At 42.4% G+C, this 16,068-nt stretch overlaps 1 protein-coding gene across 1 annotated transcript; it reads left to right on the top strand.

The window, feature by feature from the left end:
- The first annotated feature begins 3,157 nt into the window (after positions 1-3,157).
- LOC103921203 (lovastatin diketide synthase LovF-like) lies at positions 3,158-14,757 on the top strand. The gene is made up of 6 exons (XM_009329130.1): positions 3,158-3,218; positions 6,047-6,197; positions 7,031-7,191; positions 8,418-8,621; positions 8,725-8,906; positions 9,193-14,757. The coding sequence occupies exons 1-6, from the start codon at positions 3,158-3,160 to the stop codon at positions 14,755-14,757; spliced, it is 6,324 nt and encodes a 2,107-aa protein (XP_009327405.1).
- The last annotated feature ends 1,311 nt before the right edge of the window (positions 14,758-16,068 follow it).

Here is a 16,068-nt window from a genome sequence, read left to right as displayed (position 1 = left end):
CTTTGGGACTTGTGTCATTTTGACCTTGCTTGCTGAAGAGAACTGTGGATTTATAAGGAGACTATAGCCAGAAAGAGTGATTAACTGTCATTTGGTGGGTAGGTCCACTTTAAGACTTGGGTGGTAGACACTCACCTAGCTGATAGGTTTACAGCCTTTAGCAGTGAATCCAGAAGGTAAAGATAGGTGGCTATTGTCCCCCAGTGGGATGAGGAGACAGGAGCCTCAGAAGGCTGAACAACAACAACAAATGCAGAGATTAAGGAGTGGGAAGAAGTCCTACCTACCAGTAAACAAGAGGAAATGACAACTCTGGGTGGCACTGATCATCTCATGTTTTGCAGGCTGCAGATGGGTATTTCTGTGTACCTGGAGTTAAAAAGAAGTGAACAGCAACAAGGTGAAGAGGTGCCAAGTTCTTCAATAGCATCTTATTGGTTACAGCCCCTATCCAGGAAGGGTAGAGCGTGGATATGAGTCCCTTTAGCTGAGTGGCTGCATAAGGAGAATGAAGAGAATGTTAAAAGGGCAAGCACAAAGGAGCTTGGCTCTGCAGCCTAGAGGCTAGGGTGTTCATGTGGAAGGTGGAAATGATTGATTCTTGTTCCCAATCAAGACTAAGGGTTTTATCTCAGTTACTGACTCAAATATCAAAATAGTTCAGGGTAGAAGGTCCAAACGTCCCTAGTGATTCCCTGCTGCCTAGAGGAGCATTGTAGGACAGATGACTTGGAACCTCATTATGGTGAACAATTTATTAGCTCTGGCTAATGGCTGAAAACAGGTGTCACCATCTCCAGTGTCAACCAGAACAAGGCTAAATGAATGTCATCAATGCTGTGTTTTGAAATGGCCCACTCATGTTGGTTGAGATAGGTGTGCTCAGGGCCTGCTAATCAGATTGAATGCATAGGAGGACACAGTGCATAATGTGTCTACCTAGAATCTCATAGGCTTGTCTAGAACATGTTGCTTGCTCTTTCAGCCTGCAGCACTTTGTGTGTGAACAGGATGGCAACAACAGGAGTTCAGGGATCTTTTGTGCTGAAGATAGAGGCATCTTGTCAGTTCACCTCTGGACTAGATGACTGCTGGGTAAGCAAATTTTTCTTTTTTTTTTAATCAAGCTGTATTTTAAGTGCCTAACATGCACTTAAATCCTGGTGTAGCTATTGAAATCCAGTATAGCTACAATAGATCTATGGGCTATTTCATGGCAAGATATCTCCGATTTATTGTTTTGCTAACTAATATATCTAACAAGTTAGATAAGACAGAGATTTTACTCCTGCCCTGGTGTAAAACCTGATTTCATCAAGAATTTACTACTTCAGGAAAGTAATTTTGAACTTTAGTCGGGGCACCTGACTAATCACATGACTCATTTGCTTTTTTTTCCCTTGAAAGGCGTTAACATTTTCACCACATTTTAGCATGCGTATTTGAAAATGAAACCTCACAGAATGCTATATAAACAACTTCCACAGACTCAGCCTATTAGTACACCCTACTGGGATGATATAAGGTAAGAGTTACATAGCTCACTGGATAACTCTGTAGATGTCAAAGACATATGTTATGTTAAAATCGGAAGGTCTTTATTTTTCCATTATATGCTATTTAAGTGCTAACTTAGGAACAATGCTTAAAAGTACCTTCATGATAAAAGTATCTATATTGGGCTTTGCAGCTTTAGGTTAGCAACAAAATTAAAATATGAAATAGAAAAAACATAGAAATCATAGACAATTTTGAAAGAACTAAAAGAAAACAATTTTTGTAGCATTTTAGAATTTATATTATTGGTAAAATAGAATTTACTCCTAGAAAGCCAGATTCTGGTCTCCTTATTTTTGCTAGGTGGCCTTTTAACTTTCTCTGTCTTAGTTAATGGAACTGAGAAGTAAATTTTTAAAAGTGTGAATCTGAGCAGTTGTTTTTAATTTCCTGTTTCAAAGCAAACCTCCAAGAAATGGTAACTATGAATGATGTGTGGGGCTGTAAAACAACCTCATCTCTGCTTCACTGCCGTCAGTCAGTAACTGACAAGGGCTCTTTGGGACCTACTGTGGTATCACTGAGATGAGAATCTGTCACCACTGCCAAGAATCCCCAAAAATCCCTTTCAACATGAATCTTCTCCTCTTTGTGGGTTGAAGCAAGTCCAGGAGGGCTGAAGGGTTCTGAGATGGGCATCCTAGTGAGTTCTAATTAATTGAATTGAACTGATTTTTATCTCACAAGTTACCTTCCCAGAATTAAGGAAAAAAATCAGCTTTAAATTCTATACTGAGGTATTTAATTTCATCCCAAACAATTTTTTTCTTTGCCATCTAATTTGTTGAAAAAAATTCATGTTTTATTTTGAGTTGCTTCACAACAAAAACCTTTCCCTGTGAAGCTGCAAATGAGCTGAAAGGCCAGTTATTCGTATGGCTGTAGTGGGGCTACCTGGAGACTGCGCATTGTCAGGAAGACAGAGATCTTGTAGCTGTTGGTGGCTTTGAGCGTGGTCTACGGGGGTTAACCTCTGACTACAGAGGAAGCTGATTTAGACAAAAGCTAGGCAGCTTTGGGATCCAGCAAAGCAGAGCTCTGAATAAGGTTTTCCTTTCCAGGCACTTTTCCAGGGTGTGGGAGATGCACCTTTTGTTCCTTCAGCTACTTGATCATCTGTTGCCTGTTTAGGTGGTCTGATTTTAACTGATAATTTGCAGAGTCTGTTTGGGAGATCTGCTTTATGAATAAGATAGACATGATAGAGCTGAAAGTGTGCCTTGGTCGATGCACAATTCACTTCTGTACGCAAGAAGTGAAGCAGGACTGACCTAGGGAGAGGCTCAAGAGCAGATCAGCTGGTGGCAGTAGCAGAGGTTAAAGAGTAAAAAGGAAGTGTCTGTGAATGAGGGAGTCTGGGCAATTAATCAGGGATTTCTCCCTAAAAGTAGAGACAAGAAAAATACCGCACAGCTTTGGTCACCTGTGGGGAGTGTCATTTCTCATCACAAGCAATAACAGATCATTCAAGATTAATCAAGCTTTGAACAAGCATGTGCGTTTGCGGGAAGGTCACCTTTTAACCTAATATTTATTTAATGATAAATGCATAATTGTTTGAGCTGGCTGACACTTATACCTGTATTGTGCAGCCCAGGAGATGGAGATCGAGACTGCAGATGAAATTGCTATTGTGGGAATAGGATGCAACTTTCCTGGAGGTAAGTTTTGGGTAAAAGCAAAGCAGGCTGCTGAGTGAACATTGAAAAGCACTGACATTTATTAATGTTGAAATGGAGGAAAACAACATGTTCCTCCCTTACTTCTGTAGAATTTGTTGCTTTGCTACTTGTAGGATCTTTTTAAAAGGTCATGCTGTGGTGGAAACGAATTGGTTCAAATTTGTCCGCTGACAGACAGGCCTTCAGTGCTGGCTGTGGGCAGAGCATTGAGCTGCACACATGAAAGTCATACAAACGAACTGTATGGGTCTGGGATGATTTGAGCTTAATGCATGTGCACTGGCTGGATGATTGTGCATTGTTGCAGGACTATGCATCCATAGGGACAGGACAGATCGAGGGCCTGTTGATATCACCAGCTCTGCCTGTAATATAAATAGGTTGGGTCCTACTAAAAGAAAGCTTCCTGCTTTATTACATTATAGTAATCCAGAGAGTGAAATACAGTTCTGTCCTTGCAAGTCAGCGTTCAGCCCTAAAGGTGACCATGCTAGTCTCTCCCTTTCCTTGTTTTCTTTCTTGCCCTCACCACATTTCAGTTCCTGGCTTCACATTGTCCAGAATTCAACAGGTATATCTAGTACAGCGATAACTATGTGGCCCATAGCTAACTGTGAGCAAACATGAATGGTTCTGAATATAGTAAAGTGCTAGTAAATACGTAGCAGCAATCTCTTGCCCAAGCATTAAATACTAATTTGTCTTACTAATGCAAGACATTTCTTGGTCCAGACATGCCAGTAAAGGGACTCTCTTCAGAAATGTTGTTCTTAACTACCTCGCCATAGAATCATAGAATCATAGAATCATTAAGGTTGGAAGAGACCTCCAAGATCATCGAGTCCAACCGTCAACCCAACACCACCATGCCCACTAAACCATGTCCCTAAGCGCCTCATCTACCCGTCTTTTAAATACCTCCAGGGATGGGGACTCAACCACTTCCCTGGGCAGCCTGTTCCAATGTTTAACCACTCTTTCACTAAAGAAATTTTTCCTCACATCCAATCTAAACCTCCCCTGGCACAACTTGAGGCCATTTCGTCTCGTCCTTTCACCAGTTACTTGGGAGAAAAGACCAACACCCACCTCGCTACAGCCTCCTTTCAGGCAGTTGTAGAGAGCAATGAGGTCTCCCCTCAGCCTCCTTTTCTCCAGGCTAAACAACCCCAGTTCCCTCAGCCGCTCCTCATAAGACTTGTTCTCCAGACCCCTCACCAGCCTCGTTGCCCTTCTCTGGACACGTTCCAACATCTCAACATCCTTCTTGTAGTGAGGGGCCCAAAACTGAACACAGTATTCAAGGTGCGGCCTCACCAGTGCCGAGTACAGGGGCACGATCACTTCCCTGCTCCTGCTGGACACACTATTGCTGATACAGGCCAGGATGCCGTTGGCCTTCTTGGCCGCCTGGGCACACTGCCGGCTCATGTTCAGCCGGCTGTCGACCAGCACCCCCAGGTCCTTTTCCGCCAGGCAGCTTTCCAGCCACCCTTCCCCAAGCCTGTAGCGCTGCATGGGGTTGTTGTGGCCAAAGTGCAGGACCCGGCACTTGGCCTTGTTGAATCTCATACAGTTGGCCTCGGCCCATCGATCCAGCCTGTCCAGGTCCCTCTGCAGAGCCTTCCTACCCTCGAGCAGATCAACACTCCTGCCCAACTTGGTGTCGTCTGCAAACTTACTGAGGGTGCACTCGATCCCCCCGTCCAGATCATTGATAAAGATATTGAACAGAACTGGCCCCAATACTGAGCCCTGGGGAACACCGCTCGTTACCGCCATGCAGTAAGTGAACATGTGTCCTGATCCTGCACTGTGCATGCTCAGAACTGCATTTCTGAACTCGCCTCAAAAGAACCGTTGAGTGATGGGAGCTGTTAAACTACCCCATGTCTGGCTAGTGTCTGAGGCTGTGTCTGTGATGATGGACTAACCATGGGAGGGCTTAGGTGGGAATGCTGTCTTGCGATCACTGTTACTGACTGCTAGCACAGTCCCCAGCCCAGTGCTGGCCCACGTCAATTAGAGCTCTGCAGGTCAGTGCTTGGGCATGCCACAAATTAGCACCTGCAAGGGACTGTTTCCAAAGTGAGTGTGGGTGCGGCCACTATGTATGTTGGGGGAAGTGGAAGCTGAGAGGAGGACAAATGTGGACCAGTGTGTTGGTTTCAGGGATAAGAGGAGGGCCTAGACATACCCTCAATGCCTGGAGCTGGAGCTCTGGATCTCAACCAGTAAGGACAAGGTCCCTCACAATCCAGTAGTGAGGTGTTGGACGTTGAATATACACATACTTTTATGTTTGATTTAGATGCCCTTCTAGTGTTAGGGACAAAGGGTAATGCCTCTGGCATTATAATATATATAATGCCAGAGATGGCATTATAATGAAGATGGCAAGATAATGCCATCTTCAAAGAGCTACTGTCCAGAGATGACCTTTTGCTGCCAGTGGAGCTGCTTGAGGAGCGGTGCTGTACAGATACAGAAAGACCTCATCATACCCATGTGGTCATTAAGGACATTATGCATGTATATAGTAGATGCAGTGACATGGTAGGGAAATGGGGACGGCAGAAGGTTAAGGATTTTGTGGGGTTCCTTCGCTTTTAGGCAAGCAGTGAAGGGATCAGTCATGCCTTTCCATTTTCCTCTCACCAAAGAATGATCATTTCTTTCTCTGGTGATTCTACTTGAGCAACCTAGATTTATTCGTGGGAGTTCCTTGCAACTGAGTGTGCATTTCCGAGTCTGCATGGGGAGGGAGAGCACATAATTTAACCTACTTTAAAACCTTTGTACAACAGGTGATGGAATTGACAATTTCTGGAAAGTCCTGGAGGAAGGCAAAAACTGCACAGTAGAAATCCCCCCTGAGAGATTTAATGCCAAAGAGTGGTATGATCCAGACGATAAGCCAGGAAAAATGTGTACAACACGAGCTGCTCTTCTCAATGAGTGAGTCTGTTGCTATGCTGTGCCACCAATTTTTTTTGTACTTAGACTAATGTGTGCAGCCTTTCAGAGGGTGCAAGGCACAGGGAGAGCTTATAAATGGGACCTAGGAACTGGCTTGCTTTTATCTCACATGATGAACATGCAGTTGTCAAAGTGCAGGAGTTCCTGGTGTGTGACATTGATGAGCAAATGTAGTTGCAGGCTGTGTTAAGCACATATGTACATGGCTGGGAACACATATGACCTTTCATTACATAATCGAACATGTATGTACATACCCACCATGTGTTGAGAGGTCACCTGTCATGTGACGGGGGTGTCTGCATTTTGGGTATACAGAAGTACACATGCATTATGCATATACTGGATCTGAGGTGGGCTCCAGCCTGCCAAATAATTCATACTGTCTATAGTACTACAGACTGTGGAGGAAGGTGGCAGAGTATGGACTCTGAGCTGTAAGAACTGCCTGGTAAGTCTCCTCCAGTTTCAGCCTGAAGGTTAGCCAGCTTTGCTGGACCTCAGGACCTAATCCTGTGCTTGTGGTGACACGTAGCTCTAATTCACGTGCAGGTGTGACAATTTAGAGACAAAGTAAGAAGTCTGGTTTTGCTAGAAAGTCTGAAATGCAGAATTATTGATAAAAATACATATTTTGTGGTGGGACATAAAACATCCTTGGCCTATAAACATTTTCTTCTGAATTTCATAATGGGAACTGTGACCAGTTACTGCTTTGCTTTTCATGAAATTGCAAAAAGTGTGTACTTTGAGTCTAGAAGTAAATTCATATTGTATATATATTGTACCATTTTCTGGTCTGTGTATTTTAGATTTAATTCATTTGACAACCACCTGTTTGGGATTAATGATCTGGAAGCTGAACGCATGGATCCGCAACAGAAGTTACTGGTAGAATGCACCTACAAAGCCCTGGAGGATGCAGGAGTCCCTGTAGAAGCTGTCAGTGGCACAAAAACAGGCGTTTTTGTTGGTAAGATGAAAATTTCATGGTGAAAAATGTCTGTTTGAACCTCACAAAGATTAGAACACTCCTTCATAAACTTTACATATGAATCTAGCACTGGAGAACTTAAGGCTACTGTGCTATGATACTACTGGTGATTTTTGCTAAGGATTAATAGGCTACTCTAGTTCATTATATAATTCATGTATCTATTTTAGGTGCTCCTCTTAGTGTCTTCAGGCACTGCAGTTGAAGCAGGAAACAGTTAAACTGCCTCTCCAACCCAACCCTTCACAGGAATGATACTGTCGAGCCAGGCCTACACTTTTTTCCAGTATACTGTTTTCCAGTATAACATTGGTTAAGGTTTTGTGCAGGTTAAGATCCTTTTAAATCAGCAGAAATCCTCATGTAGATATTAGGATGCTACCAAGGTGCACTTGTCCAACTGCTTATTTTGTCAAGGAGCTAGAATAACAGCACATTTTTGCTGGTGTAATCTGTGTCTCTTTTAAGAGGGGTTTTCTGGGGTAGTTAGGCTGATGTAACTGTAGGGGCAAACTCTTTAGATTAACTTTTAGTCTGAAACATGCTCTTCTTTCACAGAGGAGACTATTCATTGCTCTCTGAATAGATGTCCTGCATTTTCCACACATGCCCGTGGACTTGAGGATCCACTGTATTTCAAGCATATGTGTTCTCAGAAAGAGGACACAACGCTCACAGGCCCTGTTCTTCTTTTCTATTTCTGTCTTACTGGATAACAGTGAGCAAACCAAAGATAAATAAAAAGCATTGGATGCAGTTTATGCTGTGACCTTTAACTTGGTACATCTGAGGAACTGAAGCTAATGTCTTGTACGTTTATATCCCAACTGTCCTCATTGTAACTTCTTAATATATATTCCCATAGCTAAACCAAAACAACCACTCTCAAACTGAGATACAGGAGTCTAAGCAGGCTACACAGAGCTTAACTGCATCATACAATGAGCTAAGCCATCAGGAAGGGCCTGTCATTTACTGTGCAGGTAGAAATTTCAAGTGTTAGGTATGTTTGTGAAGGTCGGGTCCAGGGGAAATTGCTGGGAGTTTTGCCTTTGACTTGTGTTGAAGCAAAGTTTCACCATAGGAACACTGATGCCATGTAGTTTACTATTAAAACAGAAAATCAAAACACACTATCAGGTTTAGAGCTGTACATCCCTTTTGTTTGCTTGGGTTAATGTGACACGTATTTGATATTTTTACAGGTCTTATGAATCGAGACTATGAAATCATAACAAGCAGAGCAGTGAGTGAAATAAATCATTACGATGGTACCGGAACAGCAATGAGCATTGCTGCTAACAGGGTCTCATTCACATTTAATCTGACTGGACCATCACTGGCTATTGACACTGCATGTTCATCTTTTCTTTTTGCTCTGCACTATGCCTTGCAAGCGATTAAATCAGGTAATGGGACTGAAGAGATACTGGACAAAGAAATGAGGATTGCTACTGTTTCTGTCTATCATCCTGGACACCTCAACATGAGTATGTTTCTATTTTACTCCAGGAGATTGTGAGGCAGCATTCTGTGGTGGAGTGAACTGCATAATAGATCCCCGCACCTTTGTATCTCTCAGTAAAGCAAAAATGATCTCTCCAGAGGGAATAAGCAAACCCTTCTCCAAAAAGGCAGATGGCTATGGAAGGGGAGAAGGCTGTGGTGTTGTTTTCCTCAAACCACTGAAAAAGGTAAGATTGCTCATGAAGCAGCCTAAAATAAGACTGGTTGCTTACCTGAATTCTGTATTTTCAGCTCTAATAATTACTTTTCCAGAAAAGATTTTCCAATTCAAGCTTAAGATTAAGAAAGCATTTATTAAGCATTTATGCACTTCCCCTAGCATGGGAAAGGGATCATGTGTTTAAAAGTTAGTATTATGCTCTGTTTGTTCTGGGCTTTGTTGTTTTGTTTTTTTTCCCTTATACAGAGAAAGCATGAGATTATTAAAGATAATTTTACCTTTTTATGAAACAGGCAAAGGAAGACTACAGCAAAATCTGGGGTGTTATAAATATCAGTGCAGTAAATCAGAACGGTAGGTCCACAACTCCAATCACAAGACCGTCTCAAACAGAGCAAGAGAATTTACTGCGCAGCATTTATGAAACTCGTGTTGATCCCTCAGTTTTGCAGTACATTGAAGCACATGGCACAGGAACTGCCGCTGGAGATCCTACTGAAGCTGAAAGCCTAGGTGGTGTCATTTGTAAAAACAGGTCTTCACAAGTTTCCATTCTGAAAATTGGTTCAGTGAAAGGAAATATTGGCCACACTGAATCAGCTGCTGGAGCAGCAGGGTTAATCAAAGTGCTTCTGATGATGCATCATGGAAAGATTGTTCCATCCTTGCATTACTCGAAGGAGATGAGCAGCATCAATTATGAGAAATTAAACCTTGCAATTCCTACAGCTGTAGAGCCCTGGGAAGAATCCAGTGAGTATGGAAGAGTAGCTGGCATCAACTGCTTTGGATTTGGAGGAACCAATGCTCACATTGTAGTCAGGCAGATTAAGCAGCTAGAGCCTCTTCCTGCCTTTAAAAGGCCCCTTGAATTAGTTCTGCTGTCAGCAGCATCAAGGAATTCTCTTCAGATGACAATGGCCGATACAGCTGAGCAGCTAAGCACAAGAAACTCCGTAACTCTCCCAAGCCTGGCCTATACATCTGCCTGCAGAAGAAGCCATGCCAACTACAGGTACCGAAAAGCATTTGTCACAAATTCTCTCCAACACTTGCAGCAAGAGGTTATGTCGGCAGCGAGCACTGAACCTGTCATGTCAAAGGTGGAACCACAGCTGGTGTTTGTGTTCTGTGGCAACGGCATAACGCTGAAAGAGTTCAGTGAGACACTGCTGAGCTCAGAGCCAGTGTTCAGAGACAAGTGTAAGGAAATAGAAGCGCTTTTTCAGGAACACGCTCCCATCAGCCTCCTGCCAGCAAGACGTCATAGCCCAAAGGATTTGCTGAATCCAGAGCTTTCCCAGCCCATGCTTTTTACCCTGCAGGTTGCCTTAGCTTCCCTTCTGAAATACTGGGGCATTAAGCCAGTCGCTGCTGTTGGCCACTCAATAGGGGAAGTTGCTGCTGCGCATTTTGCTGGGTACCTTTCCCTGGCAGATGCAGTCAAAGTGATTTATCACCGGAGCAGGCTGCAGGCAAAGACTGCCAGTGGCAGAATGTTGGTGGTTGGAAACATCCCTGTTCAAGAGATTGCTGAACATTTGCATCACTACTCGGGAAAGGTGTGCATTGCAGCTTTCAACAGCCCAGTTTCCTGCACCTTGTCTGGGAATTCAGACTCTGTGGATGCTGTCCAGAGAGATTTAGCTCAAGCTTTCAGCCAGAGAAACATCTTTCTTCATGTTTTAAATGTCCCAGCTGCGTACCACAGCCCCAGCATGGATATGATACTTGGGGAGTTGGAAGAGAACATACAGCCTTTAGAAAAACAGAAGGGGGAAATTGAAGTGATTTCAACACTAACGGGGGTGGCTGCTTCTGAAAAGGACTTTGCTCAGGGCAAATTCTGGGCCCAGCATGCTCGTGAGCCTGTTGCTTTCACTCAAGCCATCAAAACTGCAGCTAGAGACAGGGAAAATGTGGTGTTTGTGGAAATAAGTCCTCACCGAACATTGCAGCGAAACATAAAGGAAACTCTAGGAAAAGGCACAAAGGTGTTGTCTTCTTTGCAAACTGATGCAGAGTATCAGACACTCTTTACCCTGGTAGGAAATCTGTTTGAACTGGGATATAATCCCAACTGGCAGCACTTTTATAATGGGTATCAAAGTGTTCCAGTGGCCATTCCACGGTACCAATTTGATCGCAAAAAACTCATGGCCTTTCTGGATATCCGTCAACAAACAAATCAAAGAGTCGTCAGCTCCAGTCATCCTTTGATTTATGGCATAAACAGTGACAACATGGAATTTAGCTGCCTGCTGTCTCAGGACACGACATCGTACTTATATGAACACAAGAACAATGGTGTGGCTTTAGTCCCTGGCGCTTTTTATGTGGAGCTTGGTCTGGCCTCTGTGATGAGCAGCTCAAGACCTGAAGTGCCTCTGAGTGCTTGCCAGATGAGTATCAGTTTTTCTGCACCGTGTGTTCTCACACAGAGTTCCCAAGTCTTGAGTATCAAACTGAGTCCACAAAAAGCAGTGACAGCCTTTGAGATACTCTCTTCCTCCCACGCAGTTTATGCTACAGGCCAAGTTAAAAAGGGGACTGAAGTTGTGGTGGAAGAGAGCACCATCTCCTTCCAAGACATCTATCAAAGATGCAGGTCAGTGATTAGCAGAGAGGAGGTTTATGAAGCACTGTCTCAGGTTGGCTTTCAGTACGGCTCCATATTCAGGCAGCTCAGTGATGTGCATTATTGCCAGGAACTAAAGGAAGCTATAACAAGCATAAAGGTGAACAAGGAGACCGTCAGAGAGATGTACAACTACTGTATCCATCCAGTGCTGCTCGACTGTTTTCTGCAGATGACCGCTGTCATGACCTCAAGGACATTCCAGTCCAGAGCAGGCTTTCCTTCAGGGATAGGTAGCCTGGTGGTGCTCCGACCGCTGGAGGAAGAAATGATGATATATATGAGAACAAGCAAACCCATTGGGAACTGCCTAGAGGTCTGTGGGTGCTTTATGGACAAACGTGGTTCCGTTTTGGCCGAACTCAAGCGCGTTGCCATCACTTTCATGAAGCAAGCATCTTCCAGAGACAATGAGTTCATGTTTGAAAATAAGTGGAAAGAAGTTTCTCCTTCACAGACGATTGGACATCTGGGGGCTATGCCCAGAGTCCTAGTGTTTGCTGACAAATTTGGGATAGCTGAGCAGCTAAAAAAATATTTGCATCCTGATTCGAGATATGTTATGTATGAAGACTGGGAAGCCCTCTTGGAAGGCCGCACACAGAACAAAATGAGAGCAGAGGTTGAGCATTATGATGAAATTCTGTTCCTGTGGGGAATTCAAAAGTTAAATGAAGATTTCCCAAGCAAAGTGGTAGACCAATTGGCAAAGTGTTGTGAAGCCTATCGCCAAGTTATTGTGGCATTAAGAGAGAAAAAGTCTCGCTGTTCAGTCAGAGTTATCACCTACAGAACAACAGAAAGAAACGTAGACCACGTTAACTGTGGGTTTGCAATGTATGGCATGACCAGAACTTGTATTGTTGAAGTTCCAGAAATCACATTTCAGATTATTGACCTCAGCTCTTCCAGTTCCCTGGACATCTCAGTGCTAGCAGATGTTCTTGGCAAATACAAAGGTACGGACTATCCAGAAATTTGCATCAGCCAAGGGCGAATTTATATGGCTGAAATCAGACGCACACCTTTTGTAGATGCAGATTACAGCCAACCTGTAAGATCTCTCCAGAAGTCAGAAACATTCACTTTGTACACTTCTGATCCGTACACAGCAAAAGACTTGTCTGCTGAATTACCCACCAGCACTGCTACTCAGCTTGACAAACAAAGCGTTGACATTCAAGTGGATAAAATATGTCTCCACTCAGAAGATTATTTTCCCATTAGTGTTTCCAGTCGTAACTTTGGTAATACACTGTATTGGAATTCACAAGCAGTAGACAAACACAGACTTTTAGCTCTGGATTTCAGTGGCACAGTAAGAGCAATAGGCATTGATGTGAAGAAAGTTAAAGTGGGAGATCACGTGGTTTCATGTTATCCAGCTGCTGCGTCATCCAGTGTTCAGATTCCAGGAACAGTTTGTTTCAATGTAAAGAAATTCCCATGCTTTCAGAATGTCCCTTGTGTGTCATACTTTATCATTGCATGGGAAATCTTCAATCGGAGGTTACCCAAGGGGAAACATGGCAGAACATTGGGTATTATTTCTACAGAGCCATCATCAGTTTTGTGCCATGTTCTTTCTGTGGCAGCAGAAGAGATGGGTTGGAGAACAGTACTCGCAATGCCCACTCCTGATAAGTTCCAGAATATAAACTTATGCAATGCCCTGGTTATTCTTCCTCCAGTAAACAGGCTGTCTCAGGAGGATCTGGACCACATGTACTTTCTTAAAGATGTGGTGATAGTGTGTGGCAATCGACAGTCTGAATGTATCCAGAATGTCAGTGGAATCGATCATGAAAATATCAGCTTTCATATTCTTACACTTACCAGCATTTTCCAGAAAGCACCTCTAAAGAAATTGCAAAAGGCTGTGCATGCATGGATCAATTCCATGGATATGAAACGGTTCAGATGTCTATCAGGTTCTGTTTTTCAGCAGACTGAGAACTTTGAAAGAATGAACTCTGTGATGTCCTATTTCACCTGCAAATCTGTCCCACTTGCTGTACTGAGAAGGCAGAAGGACATCACCATGCTTTCAGATATACCATTGTATGAATCCCAGAAGAAGTTGTTTAAGCAGAATGCTGTTTACATAGTAGTCGGGGGGCTCACTGGACTTGGCTTTGAAACGGTGAAATTCATAGCCAAGAATGGAGGAGGGTGTATTGCAATATTCTCCAGGAAATTTCCAAGCAATGAGAAGCAAGAAGAGCTGGAGGCTTTGCAGCAGCAGTATGAAGGGAGCAAAGTAGAGTTCGTGCAGTGTGATGTTACTTCGACCAGTGATGTTGAGAAAGCTTTCCAGTCCATTGCGAAAATCTTTGCAGGGAGTCCAATCAAGGGTGTATTTCAAAGTGCTGTTGTTTTACACGATGGCCGTCTTGAAGTTCTGAACTTGGCTGACTTTCAGAAAGTGCTGAGCCCTAAAGTAGCAGGGACCCTAAACCTTCATTGGGCTACCAGAGGCCAGGAGCTTGACTACTTTGTGTGCTACTCCTCTGTTTCTTCCTTTCTGGGAAATTCCACCCAAGCAAACTATGCAGCTGCAAACTCTTTCTTGGATGTCTTCTGCCTCTACAGGAGGAACTGTGGGCTTTCAGGCCAATCCATGAACTGGGGTGCTTTGAACCTTGGCATACTGTTCAATCAAAACCATATTCAGAACATTCTGGAATCCAAGGGCATAGACATTCTGCAAGTGCATGAAATTCATGACTATCTCAGGAAGAGCTTACTTATGAATAACCCGCAGCAAGCCATTGCCAAATTAAATTTTCAAGTTTTATTTAATCATGTTTTTTCTCGGATTATGTCACTGAAAAGTCGCTTCAGACCACTTATGTCAGAAGAATTAGGGAACAAGCTTGAAACCTCTGAGGAAACTCAAATACAAGCCCAGGATACTGCCTTAATCAAACCTGAAGACTATATCATTTCACTGGTGAGTGACCTCACCTTATCGAGCCCAGATGAACTAACCATGAATACACCACTTTCATCATTGGGTGTAGACTCTATGTTAGCTTTGACAATTCAGAACCGTGTCTTTAAAGAGAGAAAGGTGGACATACCTCTTCTGAAACTGCTTGATCCTCACACAACTCTGTCAAGTTTAGTAGTAGTTTTAGAAGAAACAAGCAATGAAAATGGAATAGTTGAGGAAAAAAATGCTGCGGTTGAAAGTGAAGAAAATGGGAGCTGGCTATAGGAGTCTTCTCACTCAGGAAATGTGTAACTTTTAAGATATCTGGACCCTTTGTAGTATCTCAGAATATGTCATTGCAGACAGGGTAGAACATCTGGTGACTCTGAATGTACTCTGCATCAACCCAGAAAAACCCACACCAGGTTCTTCTGCCATTGCACTAGCTGTATTAATTTCAGTCAGTTGTTTGACTTGTTACTTTCAATATTTTTTACCTTCATTTTTCAATATTTTAAACTCAAAATAGGTAGGTTAATACATATACATTTCCATTTGGTAAATTTGTATGTTCAATGTACATTGCATTTTTTAAACCGTATTAAAGTCTTGGTGAAAATAGCATGTTTGCACTTTGAAATGATGAATGTACATGTAAAGCAGCATAGGATTATCACCATTTTTGTCATTATTACACTCTTAATGTATTATTCTTTTTTTGAATATTATCAAATGTGTATAAATACGGGCATCTTTTTGAAAGACTTCTAGATGTTGTGAATTTCAAAGGTTTCTTCTCAAAAATTTTTTCCTTATGTCTGCAAAAATATTAAAAATTTATCAGTTGCAAAGCATACAGTAAAGCAACTGTTTTTCTTTATTAATTAACCATCTTTTATGAAAGCCCAAATAAACAAGAATAGTAAAAAAGTTTAAAAAGCAAAACTTAAAGTGTATTTTGTCTTATTTTAATTTTTTGTCCCTCATCTGCTCTCCAAGTTTAAATTTTTCTAATCCTAACACCTGCCTTTACTTTACTCCAATGAGACCTACCCCACACTTTTGAAAGCAGAGCCCACAGAGAGGCAAATTTAATGATACTTATGTAGTAGTGATCCAAGTCTGGAAATTCCAGCATACTTTAAAATGTATTATGATTGAAAAATCAGAGCATTGTATTCAGTTTCAAATCTGACTATAATAAATCATTTTCATACTTCTAAGAAAACATTTTCTATTGCAAACTTAAAAGCAAATCCTATGCATTGAAGTCAAACACAGAATAAAATTTGCATGCATGCAGTCATTACCTGTGACTTCATACAAATACCTGAAATTCATTAAGAGACGACAGTCATATCTACTGCTTCAAACACAGACCCTCTTCAGTTAGTTTCTTCAGCTCAGACCAAATCATTCTAGATTAGCCTAGGGTGAGACCAGTACTTTGTATTACACAGAAGAGATTACAAATGCCTTTGATCAAGCCAGAATCAGCATTTTAGATTCATCTTTTCCTACAGGACATGCTAATATTATTTAATCCTATACTGTAAGATAAATCTAGTGTTAAACCTTCTCAGCAAATTATATATA

Source organism: Pygoscelis adeliae, unplaced genomic scaffold (genome assembly GCF_000699105.1).
Source record: "Pygoscelis adeliae isolate BGI_AS28 unplaced genomic scaffold, ASM69910v1 Scaffold427, whole genome shotgun sequence".
In the NCBI taxonomy this organism is placed as follows: Eukaryota; Metazoa; Chordata; class Aves; order Sphenisciformes; family Spheniscidae; genus Pygoscelis; species Pygoscelis adeliae.
The sequence above is the reverse complement of the archived record's forward strand: the minus strand, read 5'-3'. Positions and strand labels throughout refer to the sequence as shown.

Bases quoted from the DNA above. Each gene is read 5' to 3' on its own strand.
- LOC103921203 (XM_009329130.1), top strand. From the start codon at position 3,158: ATGGAGATCGAGACTGCAGATGAAATTGCTATTGTGGGAATAGGATGC. The intron at 8,622-8,724 runs GTAATGGGACTG...ATTTTACTCCAG, and splicing joins CTTGCAAGCGATTAAATCAG to GAGATTGTGAGGCAGCATTC. The intron at 8,907-9,192 runs GTAAGATTGCTC...TTTATGAAACAG, and splicing joins TCCTCAAACCACTGAAAAAG to GCAAAGGAAGACTACAGCAA.